The 13,904-nt window shown below is 43.8% G+C and overlaps 1 protein-coding gene across 5 annotated transcripts in view; it reads right to left on the reverse strand.

Moving 5' to 3' along the window:
• Positions 1-901: 901 nt before the first annotated feature.
• Positions 902-13,904, reverse strand: part of Runx1 (RUNX family transcription factor 1) — an 803,982-nt gene continuing 790,979 nt past the window's right edge. For 4 of the 5 annotated variants that reach the window (XM_070030636.1, XM_070030638.1, XM_070030635.1 and 1 more), the window contains 2 exons: positions 11,757-11,918; positions 903-5,267 (listed from right to left, as the gene is read on the reverse strand). In XM_070030636.1, coding sequence (XP_069886737.1) covers positions 4,789-5,267; positions 11,757-11,918 — 641 coding nt within the window. In that variant the 3' untranslated portion in view covers positions 903-4,788. Of the gene's footprint in view, positions 5,268-11,756; positions 11,919-13,904 lie in introns of all 5 variants that reach the window. The other variant, XM_070030639.1, reaches the window with a different exon arrangement.

The raw sequence follows: 13,904 nt of genomic DNA on the forward strand, positions 1-13,904 counted from the left end.
GTTTGCATGCGTACTGTTTTTCCCATGCAGATATTGGAGCTTGAACTCAGGGCCTCATACTCTCATTTGTTCCACCCCCCCCCCCATTCAAGGTGGGTACTCTACCACTTCTGGCTTCTCATTGGCTAATTGGAGATAAAAATCTCTTGAATTTGTCTGCCCAGGCTGGCTCCAAATTGTAAGCCTAGATCTCAGCCTCCTGAGTAGCTACCTGGCTCGGTCATACTTTTAAAGTAAGGATTACAAGATTTCTGGGCTTTTTCCCACTCAAAGAACCCAGTGTGCCTTGGCCTTCTCCAAGTCATTATCCCTCAGCAGCCAGGGCGTGCTGGAAGAATGAGGGGGAGGAATCAGCTTTAATTTGGAGTTATTTATGAAGAGTATTTTGTAGTATATTGTCTGTAGGCTTCATCTGGCAGCCAGTCATTCATCTCAGACAGAAAGACAAGACTAATTTGATAGGCTGTATGTACTTGTCAAATTACTTGCCATTTGCACTTGTTATATTGGATTTACAGAAGCAACTTTTGTACAAAGAAAGGCTCCAATGGATTCTGGGGGGGCCCAAGCAGCCCAGCTTCCTGCACAGATGGGATGTGATGGAGTCCCTTGAAAGGCGGGGGGGGGGGGTGATCACTCAAATATGTTTAGTGGATGGGGATCAATGGAGTGGCTGGCTGCTCTTCTGTGAGGTTGATAAACACCTTAAATAGGGAGTTTTGGGGAATTATTTCCACTATTATCTGGTTTAAGATGAGCTTCACATTACTCCCTCAGGAAGTTTTCAGAATATCAATGCCAGAGAAAAAAGTCCACATGTTAATTTCCAGGATGTTCTGTTATCAAATCTCTTAATTGCCACACAAATAGCCAGTAGGTGGGACCTAAAGAACTCTGTCTCATGGTAACAGAATAGGTGTGTTTCAATAGGTTTGTTATACTGTGATTTCAATTTGGAAGTTTATTTTTTTTCCTTTGATTTTTTTTATACATCCAGAATAACACAAATAACCAACAGTTCATTTTGGTTTTTTTTTTGCACATTCATTTCCCCTAGAACAAAAAGTGAACTTAAAAAAAATTGGAACCATGCTATTAGCTGTTTACAAAAGTCAGTAAGAAAGAAATAGTTCGTTTAAAAGTCTAAAATAAAGTAGAAAGAAGCACTTTTTTTTCTACAGTATTTAGCAAACATAAAGTCCTCAGAAACATACAAAAATTGAAAAAAGTTATTACAGGCATTAACAATACTTTATAATGAAGCTTAAAATCTATTTACATACATAAATACAATTAACTTTGTTGATGCAACCCTTCTGGAGGAGAGAAATAAAAGCCAAATGATCAGCTTTATCAATACTGACCTAACTTGAAGGGAGGGAAGAAATTCCCAACAACCAACCAAAAACAATGAAAAAAATCCCAAATAATTGTATACTGTAGGGTAAACAGAAAGATATTTTGTTCAGATGTAAAAAAGAAAGTTTTCTTGAGATTGTCAAACCATTTTTTTTTCATGTACAAAAGATCCCAAACATGTCATTCCCCCCCAGCAAAAAAAAACAAAAAAACAAAAAAACCAAACCAAAACAAAAAACAAATCCCAAACCATCAAAACCCCAAATCACTAGGATGGAATGTCCCAAGGAAACAGGTATTTCAAGAAAGAAATCTGCAATCCTAAATTGTAGGACAGTTAAGTGTAACCATTCATTTCCTTTCTAATCAGAGCACTTCTGTTTATCTGCACAGAAACCTTAGGCAGCAGAAAGGCTAACTCACTGATTGTGATTTGCCAAGGAGGAAGATTTCTGTTGCTGTATTTGGACAGCAAGCAGATCCAAAATGGTTGGCAAGGTCTCTATTCTGCTGGAAGAAACCCATGAACAGGAGAAAGGCTGACTCAGACTGTTCTCTATGCAAAAGGAGAGCTGGATCTCCTTGTGGTCTGGACCTTGGTTATAGGATGGGTGTGTACCACCTCTTTACAGAGATTGAGAGAATGTAGGATGGAGACTAGCGTTTGGAGGAGGAGGGGAAGAGGAAAGGGAGGGTTTGAGAAGGGAGGAAAACAGTTCCAGATAGAAAAACAGAACTGAACTGTGTCCATGTTGAATTTTTTAAAATGGGGTCATAAATAAGCAGTAGAAAGGGCTGATTCACTCTCTTCTCCTGGACAGTGCTCCCAGATACATACAGTTATTACACGACTAACTTCAGGGTCTTGCTGATGCTGTTATTTACCTGAAGACACTTTAATTTAACCAAAGGCAAATGAATGCAATTCCTTAGATAGAAAAATGTGTTTCTGTGAGATCTATTTCCAAAAGAACTAAGGTTTGATTTTTCTTTTCTTAAAGGTTTAAATACTATCTAGGCTGGTAAGGTTCAAAGCTGTGAATGGTCAAACCAGTGAGTCTACAACAAAGTGACCACGCCACTCCATGCTTGGCATTGAGAGTAAGGTTCAGCGTGAGGGATTATCTGATTCTCCTCTTAGATCACTAGGTCAGATTTGAATTGGAGTATCTTCAGGTACCAGGATTAAAGTGAAAAATAATTTTTTCCTTCATCTTTCCCCAGCATTATCTCAGGTCAGATTATGACAACATGTGCCAAAAAGAACATTTAAGAAATATTGGAGAAATGGGCTAATAGTCCTTTTTCAGAAATGAAAATTTAACTTTCTAAAATGTGATCCAAAAATGTAATATGAAATAACCTATGTAACTGTGTTGTAAAGGGAGCAATATCTAACTTAAAAAGGAGTATTATTCAGAGTTTCTCCAAGGTCTGCTATAGCTCTTCTCTAGTTAAGAATGACCTGTCACCACAAGCTGCTTTATTCTTTAACTCTTACCAAAGTGCTACTGCATGTGTAAAACAAATATCATCATCATCATCATATATATATATAAACTCAAAAATAAGTTGTTTTAAATAAGTCCAGCTGTTTTGCTGCCTGCAGCCAAATATCTAATTTGAATGCTTAAATTTATAAAATAAAAATCAAACACTGTTCTGAAGTCCTGCTTTCAAACACTCTTCAGAGTTGACCTGAAATCATTTCAACTAATTTAAGAGGTACATTAAACAAACAACCAGATCATTTTGAGCACACATGTCAAAATCAGCAGTTAATATTTACCAGTTGTACAACACCTGCATTCTGACAAGTCCTCTAATAAAAATAGTGCCACAAACTTTACAGTGACACCAGGTACAACTGAATTGTAGCTATGGGCAGCAGTGAATCTTTCCTGTCACGCTGGGGCACAGATAAAAGTGCACATAACCTCCCCCATGGGTTAGGGTCTTAACCTGGTGGAAGCAACACAAATATGTTGGGGAACAACTGGGATGGGAGTCCTGTACTGATGGGATGTTCTGCCATGTATTACCCTGAGCAGGCCCAGGAAAATTAGTTCCTTTGGGCCTGCTTTTGGCCTACCCACTGGAGACCATTGTGCCTCAAAGGCACCTGGTCCTATCCCTTCTCTCAGCATCTTGTGGGACAGCCACAACTTTTGTTCTGCTTCAGTGAACTGGTACTGTATCAGAAATTCCTAAATTCATTCATTTGGTTCTTTGTAAATAGTGCTTCTCCACACAGCTTACCTCAGATGCGTTCTGTTACAAAGCATGTCTGAAATGATCAGAAGGTCTTTGAGTAGCTTACCCTAGGCAGAAATTAAACCCTCTCTGCAGGTCTAATCATTGGAACCCCCTGAATCCTCTGAGACCAGATTCCACCTTCTCTGTTTGAAGCTACTAGATGACAACCTTGGCTAAGCTCCATACTTCTGATCGTGGGAGTGACCCTCAGTGTCAAAAATCCTATTGAAAACATTGCTGCATTAGCTACCAACTTGTTTGATTAACATGAAAGGGAGTTTAATGTAAACAATATTTCTAGATAACCAAGCCATCACATAACCCATCCTTTTTTCCCCCCTCAGCCTTTTTCAGTACGTTTAACTTTGGCTACTATTAAAAAACAAAAACAGAAATGTAGTACTTGATATTTCTCTTCTTAATATAAGTACAATTAAATAATTAAAAAAGTATCAACATATAAGTAAATGTCTGAATATCAAGATACATAAATAGGGATTCCTTGTGGGAATACAGTAGTTAAAATGACCCAAAGCTGTAGCTGTCTCTCTCAAAAAACAAAAACCCTACACAGAAGTCCAAAAGAAAAGTTAAATAAACCGTACAGAAATGGGAATCCTATTTAAGTGTCAAAGCAAGAAAGATGCTCAGATTTTTATAGATAGATATAAAAATAAGAACCACCGCAATGCCGATAAGCATTTTTTTTTTTGCCATTTATAAGGTGCGGGGTGTGTGTGTGTGTGGGGGGGGGGAAGTAAAGAAAATCAGGGGGAGAAATAAACGCCAAACGGGACGCGCGGTGTCCCCCTCCCCCCATCATCAAAATTCCACTCTCTGGAATAAACAACTTGGTTAAAAAGTGAAGTCAAGGGTACAAAACCTTTCTTTTATTCACAGCATTGCTAACACGGAAGCATTCACAGTTTCCCTCGGCAAAGCCTCGCTGGCTCCAGCGGACGCAGGTGGGCGCCGGCACGCGGGGTCGGCGCGTCGAGGTCTGCCGAGGGCCGCGGGCCGGTGGCGGGAGCGAACTGCGCGGGCTTCGGTAAGTGCAGGAGGCCGAGGGGGGCCTGGACGGCAGGCTCTTCCCCCGGGTGCGCGGACGGCCCCCGGGAGGAGGAGGAGGAGGAGGAGGAGGAGAGGCCAGGGCGGCCGCGACGCGGGCCTCACTCAGTAGGGGCGCCACACGGCCTCCTCCAGGCGCGCGGCGGGCGCCATGTTGGTGGGCGAGTTGCTGTGGCTGCCCTCGGCTTCCACCACGTCGCTCTGGTTCGGGAGGCTGGGGTTGAGCAGCGCCGCGCCGGTGGACGCGTTGGTGCAGGGCGGCAGGATGCGCGGCGGCGAGCGCTCGCCGCCCACCACCGAGAACTGGTAGGAGCCGGCCGAGGCGCCGTAGTAGAGGTGGTAGGGCGGCGAGCCCGCGGGGAACGGGCCGCCCTGCGCCTGCGAGGAGCCGGGGTAGGGCGGCGGCAGGTACGTGTGGTAGCGCGAGGCCGAGCTCATGGCCGACATGCCGATGCCGATGCCCGACGTCACCGGCGTGGGCGAGTAGGTGAAGGCGCCCGGGTAGTGCATGCGCGGGTCCGAGATGGAGGGCAGCGCGGGGAACTGGCGCGGGTCTCCGAAGGCCGTCAGGTCCGGCGCGGCGGCTGCGGGCGGGAGAGAAAGGGACGCGTGACTGCGCAGCAAGGACGGCGGGACCGACCGGGAGGCGGCGGCGCAGGCCCAGCCACTTCCGCCCGAACGCGCCTGCGCAGGAAGCGCAGGGCGGCCCGGGAATACCCACAATGCCACACGCATTGGAAGTCGGGGATTACCTGGGGTGCTGCCTCTCGGGAAGAAGGGGCTTTCTACCCAGAATGCTATGAGCGCGGAAGGAGAGGATTACCCAGGATGTCATGCGCCCCCGAAAGTGAAAAACACCCAGAATGCCACTACCCGGAAGTGAAGGCCTACCTAGAATGGCATGCACCGGAAGTGGAGGACTATCTAGAATTGCACGTGCCGGAAGTGGAGGATGACCTGCAAAGCTGATTACCCAGAATGCCATGCGCCCGGGTTGATGGTAAGAAAAGCGCTGAATAATGGCAGAAAATAACACGGGATAGCGCGTACTATGGCATGTGATAGAAGATGTGATGCAAGTAGTGTAATAAATACGTATTGGTATTTTCATAGGACAGCCATGATGTAATATGCATAATACTGATAAAGATAGTTATAAGCCCAGACTGGCAAACCTGCAGTCCATCGGCCAAGTAGAGCTGAGGCCGGTTGCCTTGCATATCACAGGAGAAAGAGTTCTACTTTATTAAGTGTTTTAACACAAATCCTAACGATAATATTTAGTGATACATGAAAAATACAGAAAAATTAAAACTCCATTATCCACAGATAGGAACAAAGCCTCTCTCATTCTTTTATATTTTGTCCCTGGTTGCTTTAGAGTGATCATGACAGAGACTGTAGGGGCCACAAAGTCTAAAATATTCTTTGGCCTGTTGCTGAAAAAATGTGCCTGCCTTTTATTGATACGAATGAACATTAATATATTGGCAACTCATATTGTCAATAAGTGATCAATTCATTGCAGAGTTAATATGTTAACTATCAATGTATTATTATATTGACATTAATAAACAGCAACTTAGGAATGTGGATGTCTTCATATATTACTACTAGAATATGTTACACACAGTACTAAAAGTATTAATATGTTCTATATAATATTTAGGTTGAACCATAGAAATGGTCCATTTTTGTAGGCTTTGAGCACTTGAAAGTTGGGTGATTTCCTCTTATCCAACATAACACGTGCCAAATGAAGTACTGAATTATCATTAGCACTCACCTCTCTCTCCACATCTACCTCACTCTGATTTCACATTTTTAGGAACAATACAGCCTTGAATTCACCTGGTTTTCTATAATATGTGCCTTATTGGTTTGTTAACATGAACGTATATAGGGCTTTGATTTATCTCCTCCATTTTTTGCACATGTCAAACTTTTGCACATCTCTAAATTTGTTAGGATTCAGTTTTATAAACTGGTTTTGGCTGTCCTGTGATTATATCCCTCTACATCTTGCCTACCTCCATGCTACCCTTGGGAATTATTAGAGGGTATGAATGCCAGGAAAGGTTTCTGAATAGATCAGAGTTTATAAGAAGTGACATTATTACTGCCATTTTTAGCCAGATTGTTTGGAGGGGTGGTTGAGGGCTGCCTTGTACATTGTAGGATGTCCTCTAGAGTGACAACCCAAATGTGCCCTGTCATTGCCAAATAACATGAAGGTGGGTATGAGGGAGGGATAGCCAGCCCTGGCTGAGAACTATGACTCTAGGATAGCGTCCTAGGGTAGGGTCTGTCCTTCAGAATTACTGATTAAATGAGCAGGCCAGAACCACATCTACAAACTCAAAAACAGCAACAAAACAAAAAAGTTATAATTCAATGTTTAAAACTTTAAGCTCTCAACTCAGCACATGGAATAAATTTAAGTTCTGATGGCACAGGTCCTGTGATCTTTTGGGTTCAGGCTGGCAGGAGATACTAGAGGGTGCTTGCCGTGAAAGGAAAGCTACCAGGGTAGATTAATCTGTTTTTGGAAGGCATTGGTTGTTGATCAACTTCCTCATATTTCAAGCCTATTATTCCAGCAAGGAGAGCTAGTTTGATGGGTGTTTCTCTGTCTCTTTGTCGCGCTCTTCCTCTTTCTCCCTCTCTCCTCCAGTCCTCCCCCCCTCTCTGTCTCTCTCTTTCTCTCTCACAGCTCCTTCCTTTCATTCTTCCCTCCATGTAATGATCTTTTATTGCTCTAACACATTTTTCAAAATGGACTGTGTATATTTGGGGTGAATGGGATGCGGGGATAGACTACTCATCAGATAGGTAATTAAAATTTATAGAAACAGTGGAGGTCTGCAGCAAATCCCTCCATTAATGAGGAAACCAGGAGTCTGACTTTCAAACAAACACTCCTGTTAATCTTTTCAAAGCGAGTCAGACATGTGGGCAGGGAAAATGTTGTAAACTGACAGCGATTCTGGGGCTGCCCTTCTTTGGCTACTCACTAGCTTATTCTCCAGCCAGGCCACACCTCATTCCGCAGGGTTCATCCCTGCCCCCTAGTTGGAGCCATCTGTGAGCAAGCCCTGTGTCACTTGTTTTGCTTGTGCAGAGAGCTGTGACATGTTTGAGAGTTAACAGGAAGCTTGACTCCATTTTTCCAGTTAGATATACATATATATAGTCTAGGGAGAAGCTGGGGTAGAAGGAAAAGCATTAGGCAAATAAAAATCAATTTGTTATCATCTCATGTAATGCTCTGGACACAAATAAATGACTCTGCCCATTATTTTTCTTGCTTCATTTGCCCTGAGACAAAAAGGTGAATTCACTGGAAAAATGAATGAAAGGTCACCATGTTTCACAGCAGTGTCTGGACATGCTCTGCCAGTCGGTTCCAACCACTGCATGGTAATGTGGTGATGGTACCAAGTTACTGGAATCCTGAGTGAGTCTGCAATTTGTCATGGGCATAAGTCCTGGAATAATGTTACAGACTCAGCTGTTGGGAGAAAATAGTTCTTTCACTTGTGGGAAGAATATTTGAAAGATCTGAAATATTGCCTGTGATTCTTCTTCTGCCTACATAGTAGCACTGTCATTTTATAAAACATCATCCACTGGGTCAAATTCTTCCTCTCCTGTCTCTCTGACTATCTTTACACACATATATACACACATATATTCTGATGATAAAACAACTTAGATCCAGTAGATATGCTCAGATTCAAATTCAAGTGCTCTGTTCAAAGACTGGCTTTCTTTCATCTTCTCTCTCTCTTGTGTGTGTGTGTGTGTGTGTATGTGTGTGTGTGTGCGTGTGTGCACACATGTGTCCTAGAACTTAAACTCCCTCCTACCCCCCAGCCTGGGTACTGTCCCTGAGCTCCTTTTGCTCAATCTAGCACTCTAGCATAACCACTTCCTCCACTTCTGGCTTTTTAGAATTTTTTTGATAGTTAATTGGAGATAAAGAGTTTTACAGACTTTCCTGTCTCAGTTGGTTTTGAACCATGATCCTTAGATCTCAGCTTCTTGAGTAGCTAGGATTACAGGTGTGAGCCACTGGCACCCAACTTGATTTTCATCTGTAAGTCTGGTTTGACATCCCTAATTAAGACTCATCAGTCATATATAATTTACCCACGTAGCCATCGCTCATGTATCCTTTTGGCTGGTCTGGTGTCCTCTTATTCAATTCTATAGCAGTATGAGTGGAAGTGGGGACCCTTGATATTCACAGGGAGCTTTTTTTTTTTTTAAGAGTAAGAAATCTGGGGATTAGGAGGTTCAGTTATTTTACTTGGATCGATGTGCTAAATATTTGCTAGGACAGCTCTTTGCTCTGTAGCTTTACATGGATGAAAGCAGCTCTACTCCAGCCCCTCCCACTGCCCCCACAGGATTAACCAACCTGAGCAGATAATGGCTGCCTTAAAAGGATCTTTTGCATGACTCAGATTAATGCAAGCTGTCTGTCGCCCAGGTTGGCAGCTAAACATTAATTTTTTTTTTTTTACAAAAAGAAAAAAGAAAAGTAAACCTCCAGATGACAACTCTTTTCAGACAAGGTGTGGAGTCTGTCTGCAAAGGACAGAGAGAGAGCAAGAGAGAGAGAGAGAGAGAGAGAGAGACAGACAGACAGACAGACAGACAGACAGACAGACACAGAGATCTCAACCAGAGCCCCAGTCCCTAGGACAGAAGCAAGCCCCGGTGAGGTTGGGCATAGGCTGAGGGGCAGTGCACAGAGCTGTGGGGTGAGGATGAAAATGTGAAGCAGCCACAGAGGAGTGTCAAGTTTTCAAAGCCTTCGGCCTGGGCAGCCACTTTCTTTCATGTGTCTCAGTCTTATCCTGCCCCCAGGTTTATGACAACACTTTTCAGGCCTGTGCTCCAGGCTTGATTTCTCAGAGGGAGTCCTGCCAAGTTAAAGAGCAGTCTTCCATGCTGTTCTCTGCCACTGGTGAAAACTCGTCTGGAATCCTTTGGTCTTCCCTCCCAAGAAAACAGAGGGTCATCCCTGCGTGCAGATGTGGGACATGGCTGGGTCACAGTCCCATGCTGAAAAACATCCTTCTTACTCTTTGGGTAATCAAAGGCTGCTTATGGAGAAGCAGAGCTGGGATTTGAGATTTGAAGTACACCTTTTATTTATATCTTTAACAAGACGCCACCATTACGTCTGAATACTGGCCGGCTAGAGGGGCTGGCCCCTAGAGTTTTTGGACACTGAGGTGCCAATCTTGGGTGGAGACCAAGTCCGATGGTTTATGTAATAAATTCCAAGGGACAGACCCACAGCAGGGACATTTCCAAGGGAAACAGTCATTGTTGCAGATGTAGTCCGTGGCCAGCGGGCTGTGCACTGCCACCATGCAGTACTAGAACAATCGGGAAAAGGTGACAAGTGCCTTTGGAAACAACCTCTGTCTCCAAGGGATAGGCTTTAGAGACAGCAAGTTTAACAGATGCCACAATTCCTGTGGGTCTCTCCCTACCCTGTAAACTAACAGGTGTTAGGAAAATGCTGGCACTGATGGCCAAACAGTGTGAAAACTGAGCACCTACGCTGGTTCTTTCCTACTTTGCTATCGCACCTGACCTGGGGGTGGGGAGAACTGTCCACCTCCTGTGGACAGTTACCAATAACTAGAGACATTTCTGATGGTCAGTCTTATGGGGGGAGGGGTGCCCCTGGCATCTCGAAGCCAGAGGTGCTGCTGCAGATGCTGCAGGGCACAGGAGAGCCCTCCCGCAAGCGAGAGTTCTTTGGCCCAAGTGTCAGCACTGCTGTGATGCTGCTGAGTGGCTCTGAGAAGTCATTCTGTGAAACTCGAAGCAGCTCAGGCATCTGGAGGAACCTCAAATAATCATGACTGTCTGGAAACACCGCATTGCACAAGATTTCAACTGGCAGACACAACTCCTTTGCCCCTTTGCCTGCTCCCCTAATCTGCTATCATCTGATCCCTGGGCCTTTTGAAAAGCTAAACCCACCCCTCCCCTTGCACACATGCAAGTGCGTTTGTAGGCTTCATCATGCTGAAGTCCTCTGAAGGATTTTCACCCTTTGGTTCAGCTCCAATTTCAAAGCCCCAAACATTAAGTTGCTTCTTTTGCCTTCCACAAAGGAATTTTTCTCTGTAACTTCAATTTCCCTGCCCACGAGCAAAGGTGAGCGCCAAGCCCACAGGGCTGGCAGGTTAAATGACTAATATTTAATGAGCTCGTATTAACAACAATTATACTAACCATGACACCTGAGCTCTCGGTCCTTCAGCCTGAACAGCTCTCAGTTGGGAATGCCTCATGGCGGGGGGAGGGGGGACGGGGGACTAGCTTCTTCCCATTCCACATGGACTCCATGGATGTACTGTTTGCAGGCTTGTGAATTCATCACTACCATGTGGACCAGACCTGTCAGTCTAGAATTCATTTGGGGTGACTTCTTGTCTTTCCTTTCTTTCGGTGTGTGTGTGCGTGCATGCCAGTACTGAGGCTTGAACTCAGTGTCTGGACACTGTCCCTTAGCTTTTTTGCTCAAGGGTAACACTGTACCACTTGAGCCTCAACTCCACTTTTGGCTTTTTGGTGGTTAACTGGAGATAAGTGTCTCATAGAGTTTCCTGCCTGGGCTAGCTTTGAACCGTGATCTTCAGATCTCAGACTCCTGAGTACAAGCATGAGCTACCAGCACTGGTCAGGAATGATTTCTTTACTGAAGGTACAAAATAATGACCTTTGATATTGTGACCTTTCGAATTATTATCCCTTTATCCATTACCCCTCTCTGGCAGACATGAGCAATTGAGTTCCTGAGGAACTAACTGACTTCCAAAAGAAAATCTTCCTCCACTTTCACAATCTAACTTTTAAGTGTCAAACCAAACCAACCAATCAGACAAACCAAACCCAGTGCGTGGGCCTGGGACAGTCATGTCTCTCTGGAAACCATATTCTGTTCAGTGAATTATGTGCTGCTCACCCCCTTTGCTCCCCTCCTCTAGTCTCCAACACCTTCCTCGCTAGCTGGGTTGCAAATATGTTCTCAAGAGGCTTACACGAGAGTCGACTGGAAAGTTCTGCAGAGAGGCTCGTCATGCCGCTGGCACGTCCAGGTGAAATGGGCGTTGCTGGGTGCACGGAAGGAGGGGCGATGGATCCCAGGTACTGGTAGGACTGATCGTAGGACCATGGTGGGGATGGCTGGATCTGCCTGGTGTCTGCAGAGAATCAGGTTCCCGGTTAAGTGGTGTGGGATTTAAAAAAAAAAAGAAAGAAGTCTCTACATGCAAAACTAGGAACCTTGGTTTTAATTGCTGTGCATGCTTGTAGCCTGTTTACTAGTGTTTACTAAGCATGTTGAACCCAACTCTCCCATGCCTCTGTTGGATAATTCCATACCCCGCCCCAAACATGAACACACACTGGAGCTTTTGTCTGGTAACTCTTCCTTCCAAAAGTTTTATTTAATCATATTAATAATGATGTCTGCATTAATAATAATGTTCGAAGCTCTAGACTATCAAATAACTTCAGGTACAGAATGTTCTGCTTCAGACTTACCAGTAATTATAATTATCATAAAAATATTTTATAAACATGGGTAATCTTCTGTCTATCTGGATTAGGTAGAAGAATGTAAAATTTGGGGACTTTTTTTTGTACCTTGGGCAAAAATATTCTATAGGCTTGGATGTATTGTTTAGGCAAGTGTCTTCTAAGAATAATGACAAAAGTGAGGAGGAGAAGAGAAGAAAAGAATGAGAAGAGAGCAAACCAAACTAAAACACACATATATAGGAACAGGAAAAAAAAATGACAGCCTGGAAGATCTGGCAGGGAAGCTGGCAATAAACTGCAACAACCGGTTGTAAGACAAGAGTGGCTTTATCAAATCAGCCAGGGGCTTCTTTTCAACAGCTGAAGTTGGCTACTTTTTTTTTTTTTTAATGGCCAGAGCTATCTTTTTGAGCTTGTGTGCTGCAGATTGCCATTGTAAGAGGCCTGGGATAAAGCAGAGACCAAAGCCTAGCTTCCAACTATTGAGACGCAGTGAATTTTGTGCATCTGACTCCAGCATTCAGAGGAATCTTGGTTTTGTTGAAGCGGGGTATCACCTTGTTTCCCCAATTGGCCTCTAACTTGCTTGAGCCTCCTGAGTCCTGGGATAATAGGAGTGTATCCCACACCTTGTTGAAGTCTTCGTTGTCAAAAGCCTCACGTTGTTTGCAGTGTGTGTGTGTGTGTGTGTGTGTGTGTCTAGGGGGAGTAAGACTATTCGTAGGCAAAATGTACAAGGAAATTTGTACTTTTCTTGAATGTTAAATGCTAATTTTTTTTTTTTTTGCATGCCACCTTCTTGGTGGACAAAGAGAACAGCAATCCAGGAAGGCAGAGTTCTTTAGGAAAATACTGGGTGCCCATTTTGCATATGTCATTAGCTAAAGAAATGAGCTGTTCCTGATAATTATAAAATATTTATATCTGCTGCCTCTGGGGGCTTTTCATTTAATCAAAGTTTATCTCTTTTGAAGTGTATCTGTTTTTCTATTTATCTCTTTGAAGTTCCCCCAGTGGACTACAGAATCAGACCTCAGGGGACCAAGACTTCCTCCTCTCCTTCTCTGGACAGTCAGCCTTCCTGCCTCACACAGCTTCTCCCCTGCCCTCTCTCACTTCACCTCTTCACTTCTTCTCTTCCCTTTCCTTAAAACAATGGAATATATAAATCTTAAAAACCCCTCACTGGTTCCTGTGGAAAATACTTTAACTTGGAATCATTGAAATCCAGTAGTAAAGAAAGGTCTTCATTTCCATTTATATTTTGGAGGATTTGGAGAGATGGCAAGGAATAAAAGAGTTGGCCCATGGTAAACTCAGCAGAAACGAAAATGTTCAAATGCAGGTGGAACTCCCGTGTAATCTCACAGACAGGGCAGGCTGTGCTGCCACACCATGTTAGGCGAGTGTTACACTCCACACAGGAGGGGAAAAAATGCCACCAGATACGCTCAGATAGTTTCTATAGGCCATGCTTATGTTCTAGATACATACATTTACCAAGTGAGTATATAGTGCTCAAATATTTTAATCACTTAAAAAGTAAACAAAAGAGGTTTTATAATTGTCATAAAGCCCTCTGGGGTGTGAATTGTGGGATAGTAATTCATGCCTTGTTCTGTAGACAGCCTAGCACTCAGACCCCG

This window comes from Dipodomys merriami, unplaced genomic scaffold (assembly GCF_024711535.1).
Source record: "Dipodomys merriami isolate MVZ:Mamm:240054 unplaced genomic scaffold, mDipMer1.0.p SCAF_2, whole genome shotgun sequence".
NCBI classification, from domain to species: Eukaryota; Metazoa; Chordata; class Mammalia; order Rodentia; family Heteromyidae; genus Dipodomys; species Dipodomys merriami.